At 39.2% G+C, this 15,047-nt stretch overlaps 1 protein-coding gene across 2 annotated transcripts in view; it reads right to left on the bottom strand.

Annotated features, from left to right (window-relative positions):
- The window catches only part of LOC148861855 (long chain acyl-CoA synthetase 6, peroxisomal-like), a 98,383-nt gene that overhangs the window by 41,356 nt on the left and 41,980 nt on the right, over positions 1 to 15,047 (bottom strand). For both annotated transcript variants that reach the window (XR_016112749.1, XM_088983621.1), the window contains exons 15-16: positions 4,786 to 4,915; positions 4,449 to 4,567 (exon numbers count right to left, since the gene is read on the bottom strand). Coding sequence is in view for 1 of the 2 variants with exons in the window: in XM_088983621.1 (XP_088839747.1) it covers positions 4,449 to 4,567; positions 4,786 to 4,915 (249 nt within the window). In the remaining variant the exon portion in view is untranslated. The remainder of the gene's footprint in view (positions 1 to 4,448; positions 4,568 to 4,785; positions 4,916 to 15,047) is intronic.

Below are 15,047 nucleotides of genomic sequence, written 5' to 3'. Positions count from 1 at the left end.
AGAGTTATGCTCTGATACCATCTTTTCTTTCCAGAAGAGAGAGAAGAGAGAGAGAGAGGAGAGAAGAGAGATACGAAGAGGAGAAAAGAAAAAGTATGAGAGTCAAAAATTGAAGCTGGCAGCTCCCAGCTTCCTATTTGTATTAACATGATGTAAAATAAAAGAAACAGAAATTACAAGCATGCCCCTAGTGGCCCACCCTAATAATAAGAACTTAAACAAAGAAAAGAACATGCTGACAGCATCTTAGACTGACAACACCCTAACAGCAGAAATAAAAAAACTAATTCTAACAACATATGGGAAAGTTAAAGAACCAAAATCTGGTACAACTGAGCATGATAGATGAGATCAAGAGAACAATATGGTTATGTCATGACTTTTGGGTTCTATGCTGCCCCATGTAATGAAAATCATATGGACTGATACAGATTGTGAGATTTGGGAATAAGTCAAGGCAACCTACTCAGAACAAAGACATTATTCTAAGATCTACTAACTTCAAGCAGAATCATCTACTTGTAAACAAGGAGACCATAGCCTATCTACTTACAATTCAGCTCTTACCTCTGTATGGAAGGAGCTTGACCATTATCAGACCATTGAACGGAAGAATGATGAGGATGCTAAAGCTTATATAAAACTTGTCTCTCAGCAGCATGTGTCTGACTTCTTGTTGGGGCTGAATCTAGTTTATAAACCTCTTCGGGTGAAGATTTTGGGAAGTACTCATTGCAAGAAGGGGAAACACTGGAATGAAAAAAGGGTGACTCAAGAAAAAATTATGACAATGATAGGCTGTGGTGTACTCATTGCCAAAAGCCTAGACACACCCGGGAGACCTGTTGAGAGTTAGTTGGAAAGCCCAAGTGGGCAACCAAAACTCAAGATAATTCAAAGAAGCCTACTTGGAAGAAATTTACCTATGCAAATCTAACCACTCAAGATTCTCAATCAAATAACTTGACTATTGATACTTCCCAAGAGAATTATGTTGGTTCTGACCCTAAGGAAGAAATCTTTAATTCCTTCAGAGAACACTTGGAACTGTATGGTAGGACCTTGGATAGATGAATAGGTCAGCTCCTACCCCCTTTACCTCCTTTGTGCCTACATCAGGTAAAAATGCTTCTGCATTCCATGTGTCTACCTTCGTTCTAGATTCCCCTTATCATTGACTAGTAAGTCAAATTTATTTCAGGCTTACAATCTTCTCTCTAGTAGGGATGAAGTGAGACTAGCAGATGGATCCTTCTCCAACATTTCTGGTCAAGGATCCATATCTCTTCTAGATGGACTTGTTTTACCCCATGCTCTCCATGTTCCCAAACTTCCTATTAACTTACCATTCATTAGTAGTACTACACAATCTCTAAATTGTTGTGTAACCTTTTTTCCTCGTTCTTGTGTTTTTCAAGATTTGGCCTCGATGAGGACGATTGGTAAAGGATACATGGTCGATGGCCTCTACATCTTCGAGAATAAAGTTGGTCATACAGCATTAGCTTTGGTGAGTTTTTTATGTCAGTCTATGAATCAGTCTGCTAAAAGTCAAGTGTGGTTATGGCATAATTGCCTTAATCATTTGTCCTTTGAGTCTTTGAAATTTATGTTTCCTAAACTATTTAAGTTTGTGTTTGTTTCTGGTTTTCAATGTCAAAAGTAGAAATCTGCTGAATTAAAAAATATGAAAGAAAGTAGTTTCTTGAAGAGAGAAGGAAGAGAGAAGGAGAAGAAGAGAAGTTGAAAGAAAAGAGAGCAATAATTCTGGTCGCCCCCTTCACTTATTATTTATACTAAAATAATAGAACAGTACAAAGACAACTATGCCCTTATAGGGCGGCAAGAGATAAAAACAGCATATATAACACTCAAAAAACATAATAAAATTTGGACTTGTAGTAAGAAAAACAATTTGAACACCAGTATCATGTTTCCTATCTATGGTAGACTGAGTAATAATTCTTGTTTCTTCCCCGAGGAGCTCTCCCAAGATAGAATCCAGACTAGGCAAAGTATCCCTACTCAAAATATTTGACCTAATCAACTCAAATTCAGACCTCAAGTGCATGAGAAAATGCGTAATATTTCTATCATCAAAGTGTTCTTTCATTATTTTAATACAACAAGCTGTCAAAGACTCCCCCAGATGGACTAATCCATATTCAGTCCACAAACTTACAAACCCGGCATAGTATTTCTATATTCTCTTCTCCCCTTAATTGTAGGAGAAGATTTCAGTTTCAATTTGGCACTATCTAGATAGGTTTGGTTTCTGAAAAACCTTCTCCATATAGTCAAACATTTCCTTGGCTGTTCTTAAACCACTCATCGGAATGGCAATATCTATCTCAATCGATCCAAGAATCCAAGAGACAATTCTAGCATTGTCAACTTTCCACTGTTTTAGTACTTTACTGTCTAACTCATATAGTTTGGGTGTTGAACCTTCTCCATATAGTCAAACATTTCCTTGGCTGTTCTTAAACCTCTCATCATAATGGTTATATCCATCTCGATCAATCCAAGAATCCAAGAGACAATTCTAGCATTATCAATTTTCCACTGTTGCAGTACTTTACTGTCTAATTCATTTGGTTTGGGTGTTGAACCTTCTCCACATAGTCAAACATTTCCTTGGCTGTTCATAAACCTCTCATCAGAATGGTAATATCTATCTCAAACGATCCAAGAATCCAAGAGAAAATTCTAGCATTGTCAATTTTCCACCGTTTCAGTACTTTACTGTCTTATTCATCTGGTTTGGGTGCCGAACCTTCTCCATAAAGCCAAACATTTCCTTGGCTGTTCTTAGACCTCTCATCGGAATGGCAATATCTATCTCAACAGATCCAAGAATTCGAGACAAGTCTAGCATTGTCGATTTTCCACTGTTTCATTACTTTACTGTCTAATTCATCTGGTTTGGGTGTTGAACCATCAATATATCCCCACAACCCTTGTCCTTCAATGAAAAACTGAAAATGAAACTTCCACATGGCATAAACACTTCCATTAAACTTAACTGGAAGAATTCATCTTCTATCTAAAGCCATCACAGCATAAAAATAACACCAAGAACATGTCTAACAAATGATAAACAGCAGGAGGTTGATATAAAAACATCCAAAGAGAGAGAACTTATCCAGGAGAGTAACTTCAAATGACCAAGAACAAGGACTAACAGTCCAAAAAAAGTAACTTTCAGCACTATCTATAAGAAGAGAGGGATCAAAACCCTTCAAGATCCAATGGTCTGATTGAGAAAAAAAAAAAGAGATACAATTCTGACTAGTGATTTCAGAGTAAAAACGAGAACTTGTGTTGTCGAAACAGCACTCAGAAAACTTGCAGAGGAGAGCAGAAAAATCGATCTGAAGTCCTTCAATCTTCCTTTTTTTTATAAATGTCCTTCAATCTTCCTTTGAATCCCAGAAATAAAACCCAGATTAAAAACAGGTCAGAAATACCTGCTCTGGTACGATGTCAGAACAGTACAAGAGAAACAAAATTAGGGCTGAATAATGGGTGTGTTTTCAGATACACACGCCCAAGAAAGAATATTGTTTATATTATACAATGAAATGAAAGGACAAATCCACCAACAAACTCTTCTGACATACTTTAAAAAACGCTAGCTGAGCACTTCCAAGGCAAATAAACAGTCCTGCTAGAAAAATAATAGAAAACCCAGATAACACTTCAAACTGAAGCCAAAATCACTCAAGGAACACCACTTTCAGCATAAAAGGACCAGAAAAGGAAAGAAAAAAACCCTACTCAGAGTCATGCAGTCTAAGCATCTTAACACAAGCAGATCACAACAGAAACATAACCTTGAACATTCCAGCCATCATACCTTTACAGGAAACCTAAGGTGTATAATGACGCTGAAGTGAAACCAGATCAGAAACAACAAAAAAGGTAAGAGGAACTTCCTCCAAACTTTTATATCTCCATTCACAGGATGAACAGGCACCTGAAAGAATGATCCTTTTGGTGCTACGACCAAAAGAAAAAGAACAAAAAGAAAGAGTTCCAAAACCTTTTCAGAGAAGACAGAAGAGAAGGAGAGTTACACATGCTTCAGATCAAGGTCTTTTCCTGCTCCAATACCATCTAGTAAAAAAGGGAGAAGAGGGAGAAGAGAGAAGAGAAGAATAATTGGGCAAAAGATGTCACAGTAGCAGCTCCTCACACCAACTTATAGGGTGTTTAAAACAAAGAAGAAATTACAGAAATACCCCCAGTTAGAACTTAATAAAATAAAAGGCATTCTAAACCTTCTATCAACAATTTCTATACGCTAAATCTACATGGAAAGTCTTGGTCAACCAATTAGCATTGCTCCTTATAAGCAACAGAGGACTTGCAAAACAATATATCAAGTGCATCATAAAGTTTACAGAATAAATTTCCTTTGAATGTCAAAAGAAAATAAAACTTACCACAAGCAGGATTAGGAGAGCCAACGTGACCTGACAAGTTGTCATCCTCACTCATTGAGCTTATAATACATGAAGCTTCAGTCATTCCATACCCTTCCATTACTTGGCAGCCAAAGCATCTGTTAAGTAATGCATGCATTTTTTTCTTGATAGTAAGAAGAAATTCGTTAAAATGAAAAGGAGCAAAACAGATGCCTTTTTAGAGTAATGCATGCAATTTTGTTATGCAACAAGAAGCCAATCATTTTATACTGAAAAAAAAGTAGTCAATCACTTCTAAAAAGAAACAAAACAGCTTTAGCAAACATGCACCATCCACATAAAGCTATCAACTTACACCCTCAAGAAGTCCATGACATCAGGAGACAGAGGTGAGGCACCTGAACCCATAAACCAGACCCGTCCTCCTAATTTTGCCTTTATTTTATTGAATACCAATTTGTCCCACACGGGTGATGGAGTTTTACCTGGAAGAATCATACACAAATCTAAGATGATAAACACAAACATGTATATGGAAACACATACTATGCTAACTTCAAAAATACATCAATATTGTCAGACTCAGACCGGAGATGGAACACTTTTTGTGACTAGGCCACTAGTTGAATGGTTCAAGCATTTATAACTCAATCAAATAAAAATGTGAGGTATTAAAATAACTAAAAAAGAAAATGATTTCAGATTTCTTTAAAAGCTATTTTACATCAGAATAAACTTCACCATCATCATCCAAGCCTTATCCCAACTGCATGGGTCGATGGCTAGATAAAGCCTGTTTCATCATTCTGTTTCATTTAATTACATAAGAATAAACTTAATATAACAAAAATTAGAAGGCATAGCAACTTTTATGCATGTAATTGGGGTAATCCTGACCAAACTAACATTTCCAGAAATTGGGCAACCAAAAATCCATTTTGGCTGAAAGTTCCCAGCTCTGATGGATGTGTCTGGTCTAGTCTGAGTCTGAGAACATTGCATCAGTAAGCAATAGCAACATGTCTGGCAACCAGTAGTGAAATTTTTGTATGCACTGCCAAAGGAGTCCCTTTCCTCCTTTGTATCTGCTTTGAGAGGGGTTGGTGGTTAATAAAAGTGCATTTCCAAGGTCACTATAAATATCCTTATTTGCATATCTATCATGGAAAATGATATTTTAATGTATTGAAAGCTTTGCAAACAGTTATTTCTCAATAGACCTTAACCAACCAATGTAGTTAAAGTGCCACCAAGCTGATGTCTTCACTGACTAGTTGATGCAAATTATTACAAGAAGATCTCAACAAGTCCTAAAGGAAGTGTTGGAGAATACCGACCTATTTAAGGACCTCACGTAACATCTTAAGCTTTTAGGTTGAATGGTTCTTTGAGATTGTATCAGAGCTATTTTGATCAAGTGGTCTAGTGTTCGATCCTCGTTACCCCCATTATAATTAAATAAGTTTCAGCACAAGGTATGGGTGTGCCTGTGCTTGTTCACGCTTCAAGCCCAATGGGCCCTCATGTGAGGGGCCATGTTAGAGAATATCAATCTATTTAAGGACCTCACCTAACAGCTTAAGCTTTTAGGTTGAATGGTTCTTTGAGAAGAAGAAATAGAGCAACCAAATACATGATGAGTAGACAAGTCCGGTGGACGGCCAAACAGTTTCTAAAAAGGAGATACATTAGCAAGGACAAAAAAAGGAATGTAGTTGATCAAGAACACAACTGTACAAGCTAACTCCACACAAAAGGAAGAAGGTGTGTGTGACTCTTGTAACAAGGTCCTCACAACACTGAGAACATATCCATTCTTGTGCTCAGCCACACCATTCTGTTGAGGAGTATCTGGACAACTTCAATGAACTTGTATCCCGTTAGTCTTTAAGATAGAAAATCTCAATCGATGTATTATCCCCCTAAATCTAAGCAAAGGATGCGTACACAAGACTGAAATCGAACTCATACCATGGTGTGAAATAGACAAAATGTTGGGAAGACTTCTGATTTGTGCCAAAGAAAATAAATCCATGTGTACCTAGTGAAATCATCAATGAATAGTACAAAATACTTGTATCCTATACCAGAAGTAATAGATGAAGTCCAAACATTAGTATGTATAAATTCAAACAAAGAAGTAGCATGCTCATATTTGTGAGAAAAAGGCAAAGTACAGCTCCAACTCAAGCAACAGAAACACATAAAGTATCAAAAGTTTGCAAAGAAAGAATTTTATTTCTAATAAAACCATAGCCAAACAAAAGCTTTAGTTTTTCAAAATGAGGATGACCAAAACGTTTATGCCAAAAGTCCCAAACAATGTTTTTTGACCCAAAAAAGAACTAGATAAGGAAGAACTAAAGTAAGCTAATGAATCAATTGTAAGAGACTTCTCAAACTCAAATGCAAACAAGCGGCCTAGCATACACCCCTTCCCTTTCACCTTCCCAGTGCACCAGTCCCGAACCAAGAAACCATTAGAAGAAAAAGTAAGAATGTGACCATCAACAAGCTGACCTACTGAAATAAGGTTCGTAGTGAGATTGGGGACAAATAAGGAACAATCTCCCAAGTGTGGTTCTTTATTAGGGTCTCCATCTCTTGGTTCATAGCTTCCTTCCAATGAGTGGACTACATTGCCTTTGTAACATTGTGAGAGCTAAAACAGAAGAAATAGTAGAAATATAGGCACAATAGGAGGGTGAAAGAGCATCATAAGACACATAGTTAGTAATAAGAAGATCAAAGTCAAAATCAGTAACACAATTATTAGAAGGTTCAAGAGTACCTAAGTCTAGGAGAACCGATTGTGATGGGCATTCACTTCAGGAGCCACCCTCTGAATTCGCCTGATGAAAAACTACTGCCAAGACTGAGGCCGATACACAAGAGGTGAAGGAGGAGGAGAAGGGGAAGGAAACCATTGTTACAAAGAAGAAAGGGAGGTGAAAGAGGAACATGGACAGGAACAAAAAGACAAAAGAGAGTCAAATCTTCACTTGCATTCTCCCCTTGAAGAGAAGGACAGGATGACTGGAAAAAAGAGGACTCCAAAAAGGTAACACCCTTACAAACATATCTCCTGCCAAAGAGAGGATCAAAACATTTATAGCCTCTCTCGACTGGAGAGTAACCAAGGAAAACACATTTAATTGATTTAGGGTCAAACTTATATTGGGCAAGACTCATATTATGAACAAAACAAACACAACCAAAGATCCCGAGGAGTAGATTACAGAAGGGCTCATGAGGGAAGAGATGTTGATGAGGAGACTGACGGTTAAGCACCCTTGATTGAAGTCTATTAATGAGATACACAGTTGTCTCAACAGCACCATTCCAAAACCAAGTGGGAACATGAGTTTGAAACAGTAAAGCTTAAGAAACTTCAACCACATTATTGTTCTTCCCTTCAGCAACCCAATTTTGCTGTGGAGTATGACTGCAAGAACTTTGGTGAATAATTCACTAATCTTCAAGGAACCCATGCAAATTGTTTTCAAAGTGTTCCTTGACATTGTCAGATATTATTTTTAACTCTTTTCTCAAACTGTGTCTCTACCATATTCATGAAAATTTTAACAATCATAGGAACCTCATCCTGACTCTTCATTAAGTAGAGCTACACATACTGACTATAGTCATCAATGAAGAGAATGAAGTATTTATATCCACCCATGCAAGTGATAGCAATGGGCCCCAAACATTAGTATGAACCAATGGAAAGCAATATTACTTTTTTTACTAATTGCAAATATGCGGTTCTACATTGTTTGGACAAATGAGAAATTTCATATTTAGGGTTCAATTTTGACACTGAGTTAAACAAGTTTGGAAATAAAAGTTTTATAGGAATAAAAGACATGAGCAAGACAACAGTGCCATAATTTCAAAAGACTCATTTTCTCATTAGAACAAAACTCATTCTGACTCGATAGCCCATGCTCTAAAGGTCCATCAAAGAGGTAGACTCCACCCACTTCATTCCCACTTCCAATCATCTTCCCCATGCTCAAACCCTAGAAAATACAATGGGTAGAAAAAAAGGTCACAAAGCAATTATGAGACTTTGTAAGGGAACTAACAGACAACAAATGTTTATGTAATTGAGGTACATGAAAAATAAATCCAAGAGAAAGGTTATGGGTGAGTTTGACTTCACCCTGACCCGAGATAGGGTCCAAGATCCATTAGCAACAGTAATCTTACATGTTGATTCGGCTGATTTAGTGTTTATGTTAATCATATTTGTGTCTTAAGTCCTTAGTTATTGGGCCTTGTTTAATGTTTTATTTTGTAGGGATGGCTGACGCAGATGAGCTGCCATTCTCAAATCAAACATGGTATCAGAGCACTAATCCACCTGTCTGGTTACAACCGCCACTTTTCTGCTCTTCTCTATTCCTTTCTTTCCTCTCTATCTCTCCTATCTTGGCCGCTGTGAAGAAACCCTAGGGTTGACCGTAGAACACACCAAGGTCTGTATCTAGGGTTTCCCTTGGTTGTAGGGCCCAAGGGGAGTTTGTTCCAGAAGTCGATGCCCTACTAGACACCTTGCAGCAGGTAGTAGCCATTTGGCTGGTAAGAGAGATCTGTGTGGAACAGATCTAGGTGGAAGGACTGACTTCAACAGTCCTAGTACAGATCGTAAGGGTGATCACAGTCTACGACAGCAGAAGTCAAAGCCCAGCCTAGTCCAGAAGTGTTCAGCACAGTACAGAGGTGGATTGTTCTTGGTTCCAGACCTGTTATGAGGGGTTCTCAGGCTTGTAACAGATTCGGTAAGTCTGAAATAGTGTTCCTTGTACTGAGTTTTCAATTGTGATCACTGTAAGAGGAAGGAGATGTCTTCAATATCAGGAGAAGTGTCTTCTAGGAATAATAGAACTGGTGGGAGGTCTCCTAATCTACAAAATCCAAACCCGCATAGCTTGCAAATCACCAGTGTATTGTTGGATGATGACAACTTCAGAGAATGGTCTGTTTCAGCCATGCTCTTCATTACTTCCTGGGAACTCACGGGTTATTTAGATGGACAAAAGAAGGAACCTGAAGTGGGTAGTGTGGAGTATGCAGCATTGCATAAGGAAAATGCTACTGTTATGTCCTGGCTGCTTGCTTCGATGACTCCAAGAGTGAACAGGACTGTTCAACACTTTCCCACAGCTGCTAAGATTTGGGAGAAAGTTTCTAAAACTTATGGACAGAGAAAGAACAATGCCAGAATTTATAGACTAAACCAAAACATTGCCGCATTGAGACAATGAGATATGACAGTTGCAACGTATTTTGCAACCTTAGAAGGACTATGGGAAGAACTTGATCACATCTTATTCTTGATTGTGAGAATGCAAAAGACAAGGAGAGGCATGATAAACAAATTTAAGAGGGTAGAGCCTTTAAGTTCTTGGCTGGTTTAGACCCAACGTATGAGAGCATAAGGTCTCAAATTTTGGGAAGGGATGAAATGCCAGATTTACATCATGTCTATTATCTAGTAAGGAATGAAGAGGTTAGGAGGAAAGAGATGCAAGTTGCCACTCAAATACAGCCAATTGAACAGCCTGTTGAACATTCAGCCCTGATTTCTTCAAACCAAAAGGGGAACAAGCATTCAGACAAGTGGCATCTTAAGTGCACTCATTGTGGAAGTGAAAGGCATGTAAAAGAGACTTGTTGGGTTCTTTATCCTCATCTGAAACCAACTGCGTTAAGAAAAGACAAGAAGCACCAGAACAATCAAACAGCAAGTGGGAACCTTTTTACTAGTCATAGTGGTGATAGCTCGAAGAAAACATCTACAGTTGCATCTTCTCCCATGGGACAGACTACTAATTCCTCTACATCCGAGTACTTGGGTTTCACTGCTGATGAGGTAGAGGTCCTTAGCCGGGCCTTAACCCGTCTAAGGACTAATTCCCTTGCTTCCACCTCCCTTGCCAGATCAGGTATTGTCTCTGCTTATAGTGCAACTAATTCTATTGACTCTACTTCTTGGATTATTGATTCCGGTGCAACTGACCACATGACACACATGTCCTCTTTATTTTTTTCTTATCAATCGATATCCGGCCAAGATAAGATGAGAGTTGCTGACGGTTCTCTCTCCACCATCTCTGGGAGGGGGGGTTGACCTAAGCAAGGACCTCTCTCTTAAATCTGTTCTACATGTTCCCAATCTTACATCCAATCTCTTATCTGTTTCAAAGCTTACCAAGAATTTAAACTGTAGCATAACTTTCTTTCCTAATCATTGTGTCTTTCGGGATAGATTGACAAAGAGAACGAGTGGGAGCGGTCATGAGTGTGGAGGTCTCTACTATTTTGATGCAGACATCAATTTGACCTTACAAACATCTGCTGCTAGCAGTCAGAATAATGAGGAGTCAATAGCTAGGTTACACTTGTGGCATGCTAGGCTAGGTCATTTACCTTTTTCATCATTGCAAGGGTTGTTTCCTAAATTCTTCAAGGGCACTTCAAGTCAAAGTTTAGTTTGTGAAGTGTGTCAGTTGTCAAAACAATGTGGAACTCTTTATCCAATTTCTAGTAATGAAATTCAAGCTCATTTTGATTTGGTCCATTCTAATGTTTAGGGCCCTTCACCCCTTGTTTATGTGGATGGCTTTCGTTACTTTATCAGTTTTATTGATCACTACTCACGATGCACATGGATCTACTTGTTAAAAGGACGTGATGAAGTGCCACGGATAACCATGGCATTTTGTAAAATGATTGAAACTCAATTTGACAAGAAGATTAAGCAATTCCGTTCAGACAATGCTGCTGAATATTTTGAAAGATCCTTGAACCTGTTCATGGAGGATGCTGGCATGCTACATCAGTCATCTTGTGCTAGTACCCCTCAACAGAATGGGGTTGTTGAGTGCAAAAATAGACACTTATTGGAGACCGCTCGAGCTTTACTATTTCAGCACAAGGTTCCCAAGCACTACTGGTCTCAAGCAGTCCTTACCGCATCATATCTGATAAATCGGATGCCATCCAAGGTGTTGGATATGAAAACTCCTTTCTCTGTCCTTTGTCCTAATCTTCCAGACTTTCCTCTTCCACCTAGAGTCTTTGGTTGTGTATGTTTTATACATGTAAAGGATCCAAATAATACCAAATTGGATCCTAGGGCTACGAAAGGAATCTTTCTAGGGTACTCTCCTACACAGAAGGGTCACAAGTGTTATGATCAAGTCACCAAGAAGAAATACGTCACAAAAGAGGTGGCATTTTTTGAGTCTCAATCCTATTTTCATTCTTCCAAGAATCCTCTTCAAGGGGAGACTAGTGGGATGGAAGAGGATTCTTCTTCCCCCCTCCTTTTTTGTGCCTCTTTCTGCCTCAGGCCTTCCATCTTCTCCTCCTGATCCTCCTAGTTGTAGCATCCCGGGTGAACCTAGTGAGGCTCCCATTGCACCTATTACCACTCTTGATGTTGCAGATGTAACTGAGGACACCAGTAGGCAACAAAAAGATATAAGAATCACCTACAACAGAAGAAAAAAAGACCCTCTAACTCATGGTAGCAACCAATCGGACTCGGATCAATCTGTCTCAGCAACTCCACGTAATCTTATCACTCATACTTCTGACTTGGATCTCCCTATTGCTCTTCGTAAGTCTACCCGTTCTTGTACTATCCGACACCCCATTGCTGAATTTGTTTCTTACTCACGTTTCTCCTCGTTATTATTCCTTTGTGTTTGCTCTCTCCTCCATGCATGTCCCTACTAGGTACTCAGAGGCAGCGTTTGACCCAAGATGGAGAGAAGCTATGAATGAAGAAATGAAAGCCTTAATGAAAGCAAAGACTTGGGAGTTAGTGGATCTACCATAAGGGAAGAGCACTGTGGGATGCAAGCAGATGTTCACTATAAAGCATAGGGAGGACGGGTCCATTGAAAGATACAAGGCCATAATGTGGTTGCTAGATCAAGTGCAAAGGCTGAACATCGAGCTATGGCTCATGGTGTTGCTAAACTACTGTGGCTTAGGACCCTTCTTGGTGAGCTCGGGATAAAGGTCGAGTGTCCTCCCAAGCTGCACTGTAACAACAAGGCTGCCATCAATATTGCTAATAACCCAGTGCAACATGATAGGACGAAGAATATTGAGATTGACCAACACTTCGTTGGAGAAAGAAGAGTCTCAGGGGAACTCTGCATTCCTTATACTCCTTCCAAGATGCAGATTGCATATGTGCTAACAAAAGGACTAGCTTCAACTAAATTCTTAGACTTACTTGGCAAGCTAAACATGACTGACATCCATGCTTAGCTTGAGGGGGAGTGTTGGTTCGGCTGATTTAGTGTTTATGTTAGTCATATTTGTGTCTTAAGTCCTTAGTCATTGGGCCTAAACTTGTTTAATGTTTTATTTGTCTAGGTGTCCCAACACTAATCAGGGGCATTCTAGTCCATTCATTTAACATTATTTTGTAAACATCTATATAAGATTGTAGGGCCGGCTGAAGTAGATGAGTCGTCATTCTCAAATCTTCTCTTCTTCTTCTTCTTCTTCTTCTTCTTCTTCTTCTTCTTCTTCTTCAGCTGTTGTGTTCCAGTAAACATTACCCTTCCCTAAGATTCACTTATATGATGTAAAATGTGAAGACATACCAGTCATATGAGCATTGGCCCCAAAGTCTACAATCCATGGGATGAAAGATGTGGAACAAGCAAGTGCAGTACTATTTTAACATATGAACTAGATGGATTACTAGGTCCAGAACCAGACAAAGAGGATGTACCACCCTTTTCCAACTACAACAAGATACTCCAAAGTTTATCCATTGCATTAGAGGAGTTAGGAGCATCGGAAGACTGAACATCATTCCCAATTGTAGCCAAGTGAGCATTGCCCTTCCAACACCTTTTCTTAGTAAGTCTTGGCTTTTTGCGATAATCATAAATAACATCCTTAGCCTTCTCAATAATAAGATGCTTATTGGTATTTTGCTTGGGTCAAGATGACATAAAGGAATAGTGATCAGTCACAGGAGGCTGCATCATGGTGGTCCTTTTACTCACCTCCCCTTGTACAAGGGAGTAAGCAGAAGTAAGGGAGACAATGTCGGCACTGAGAATAATGTTGCCTAGTGTGAACATTAGAAAACCAGCTCACTTTGCCACTTAGATTGGAAATGAAGTCCCCACCCATCAAGTAAATGAAGAGGAAGTGATGGGACCTCCGGATTTACATTGAAAAGCGCTTTTGGTTTATTAGTGACTCCATTGCCCGAGGCACTGGCTAACCAGTCCGAGTAAGACTCGGATGGGAGAGGGAAGGGGTTAGGCACCCCTCTCCCGAGTCCAAAGGTAGGGCCTACATGGTATCCCAAACAAAGACGATCACAAAAGTGCATCTATTTAATTAATCAAAACATACTAATACCAAAGAAAAATAAAGTTCTTTTTATTGTTATCATTTTTTGGCGCATTATTTACTCAATATTTCCTATTCTAACTACGACAGGAATAACACTGTAAAACCTTGTACACCGGAGCATTCAAATCAATCACCTTCTCTATCTCCAGTACCATTGATGCCTGATAATCAGCTTTCATTTCAAGAGGCAAAACCCAGCCACCCATTCAGTTAAATTAAGGCATTCAATCCTAAATTCATCCATTTTTCCATTCCAGCATAATCAATTATAAGAAGAAATAAAATAATATAAAATAAAATAGAGAATTCAGCAAGCAGTGACCATCACTGTATCAATAGAACATATGAGAATTCGACAAGGCCAGTTCAGCGACTATCTCATCAACAGCTCCATTAACCTCTCAGATCCCGATCAAGCCGTCACGAAATACAGGGAAATGAAACGAGATGACAGAGAAAGAAAAACAAGAAAAATAAAATTAAAAAAATGAAATAAAGAAGAGACTTAATTACCCGGTTGGGTTTTGGCCTGAACCCAAAAACTGCAAAAGGGAGATTTCGTCTCTCTCAAACAGCTAGTCGAAAAATGACAGGGACCAGGATTGAACTTGGGAGATCGCTGAAGAGAGGAATTTCAGTCTGAAATTGGTGCTGCAGCAAGGCCATTGTGAAGCTAGTCTCGAGTTGTTTCCAGAGGTCAAATGACTGAGGTCGTTTCGCTACTGTGAAGCTTCTACAATGACTGGGGAGAATGGGGAGTGGCGATTGCCGCGATGAGAGGGATATCGTCACTACTGAGGGTTGCAACGGCAACGACCAAAGAAAAAACTATAAACAGTAGATGGTTCGAATAGGATCCAGTAGATGTAAATTGATTTAGAAGAGAGAGAAGAAGAGCGTAGGGGAGGGAGGTCGGGGAAGGGATTCAGTAGTTGCTGTTTTGCTCTATCCGAACGATCGCCTCCTACGAATTCTTCTGCCTTTTCAGATTTATCAGCTTGTGACCAAGAGGTTCGACAATGGGGATATCGGCTCAAATGCTATTGCGTTCAATTGAGGAATAGAAGTTGGGGCCGTCGCTATCGTGATGTACCAAGGAAGGTGGAAACAGGGGATCGAGATGCACCAGGGAAGCTGGAGTGCCGAAATCGCCTGGTGTAAGTGATAATAACAGAAGAATAATGAAAAAACGGAAGGATTAATGAGGTGGAACGG

The sequence above is a fragment of the Nelumbo lutea genome, chromosome 4 (assembly GCF_056320005.1).
Source record: "Nelumbo lutea isolate HS-2025 chromosome 4, American lotus-T2T, whole genome shotgun sequence".
Classification (NCBI taxonomy): domain Eukaryota; kingdom Viridiplantae; phylum Streptophyta; class Magnoliopsida; order Proteales; family Nelumbonaceae; genus Nelumbo; species Nelumbo lutea.
The sequence above is the reverse complement of the archived record's forward strand: the minus strand, read 5'-3'. Positions and strand labels throughout refer to the sequence as shown.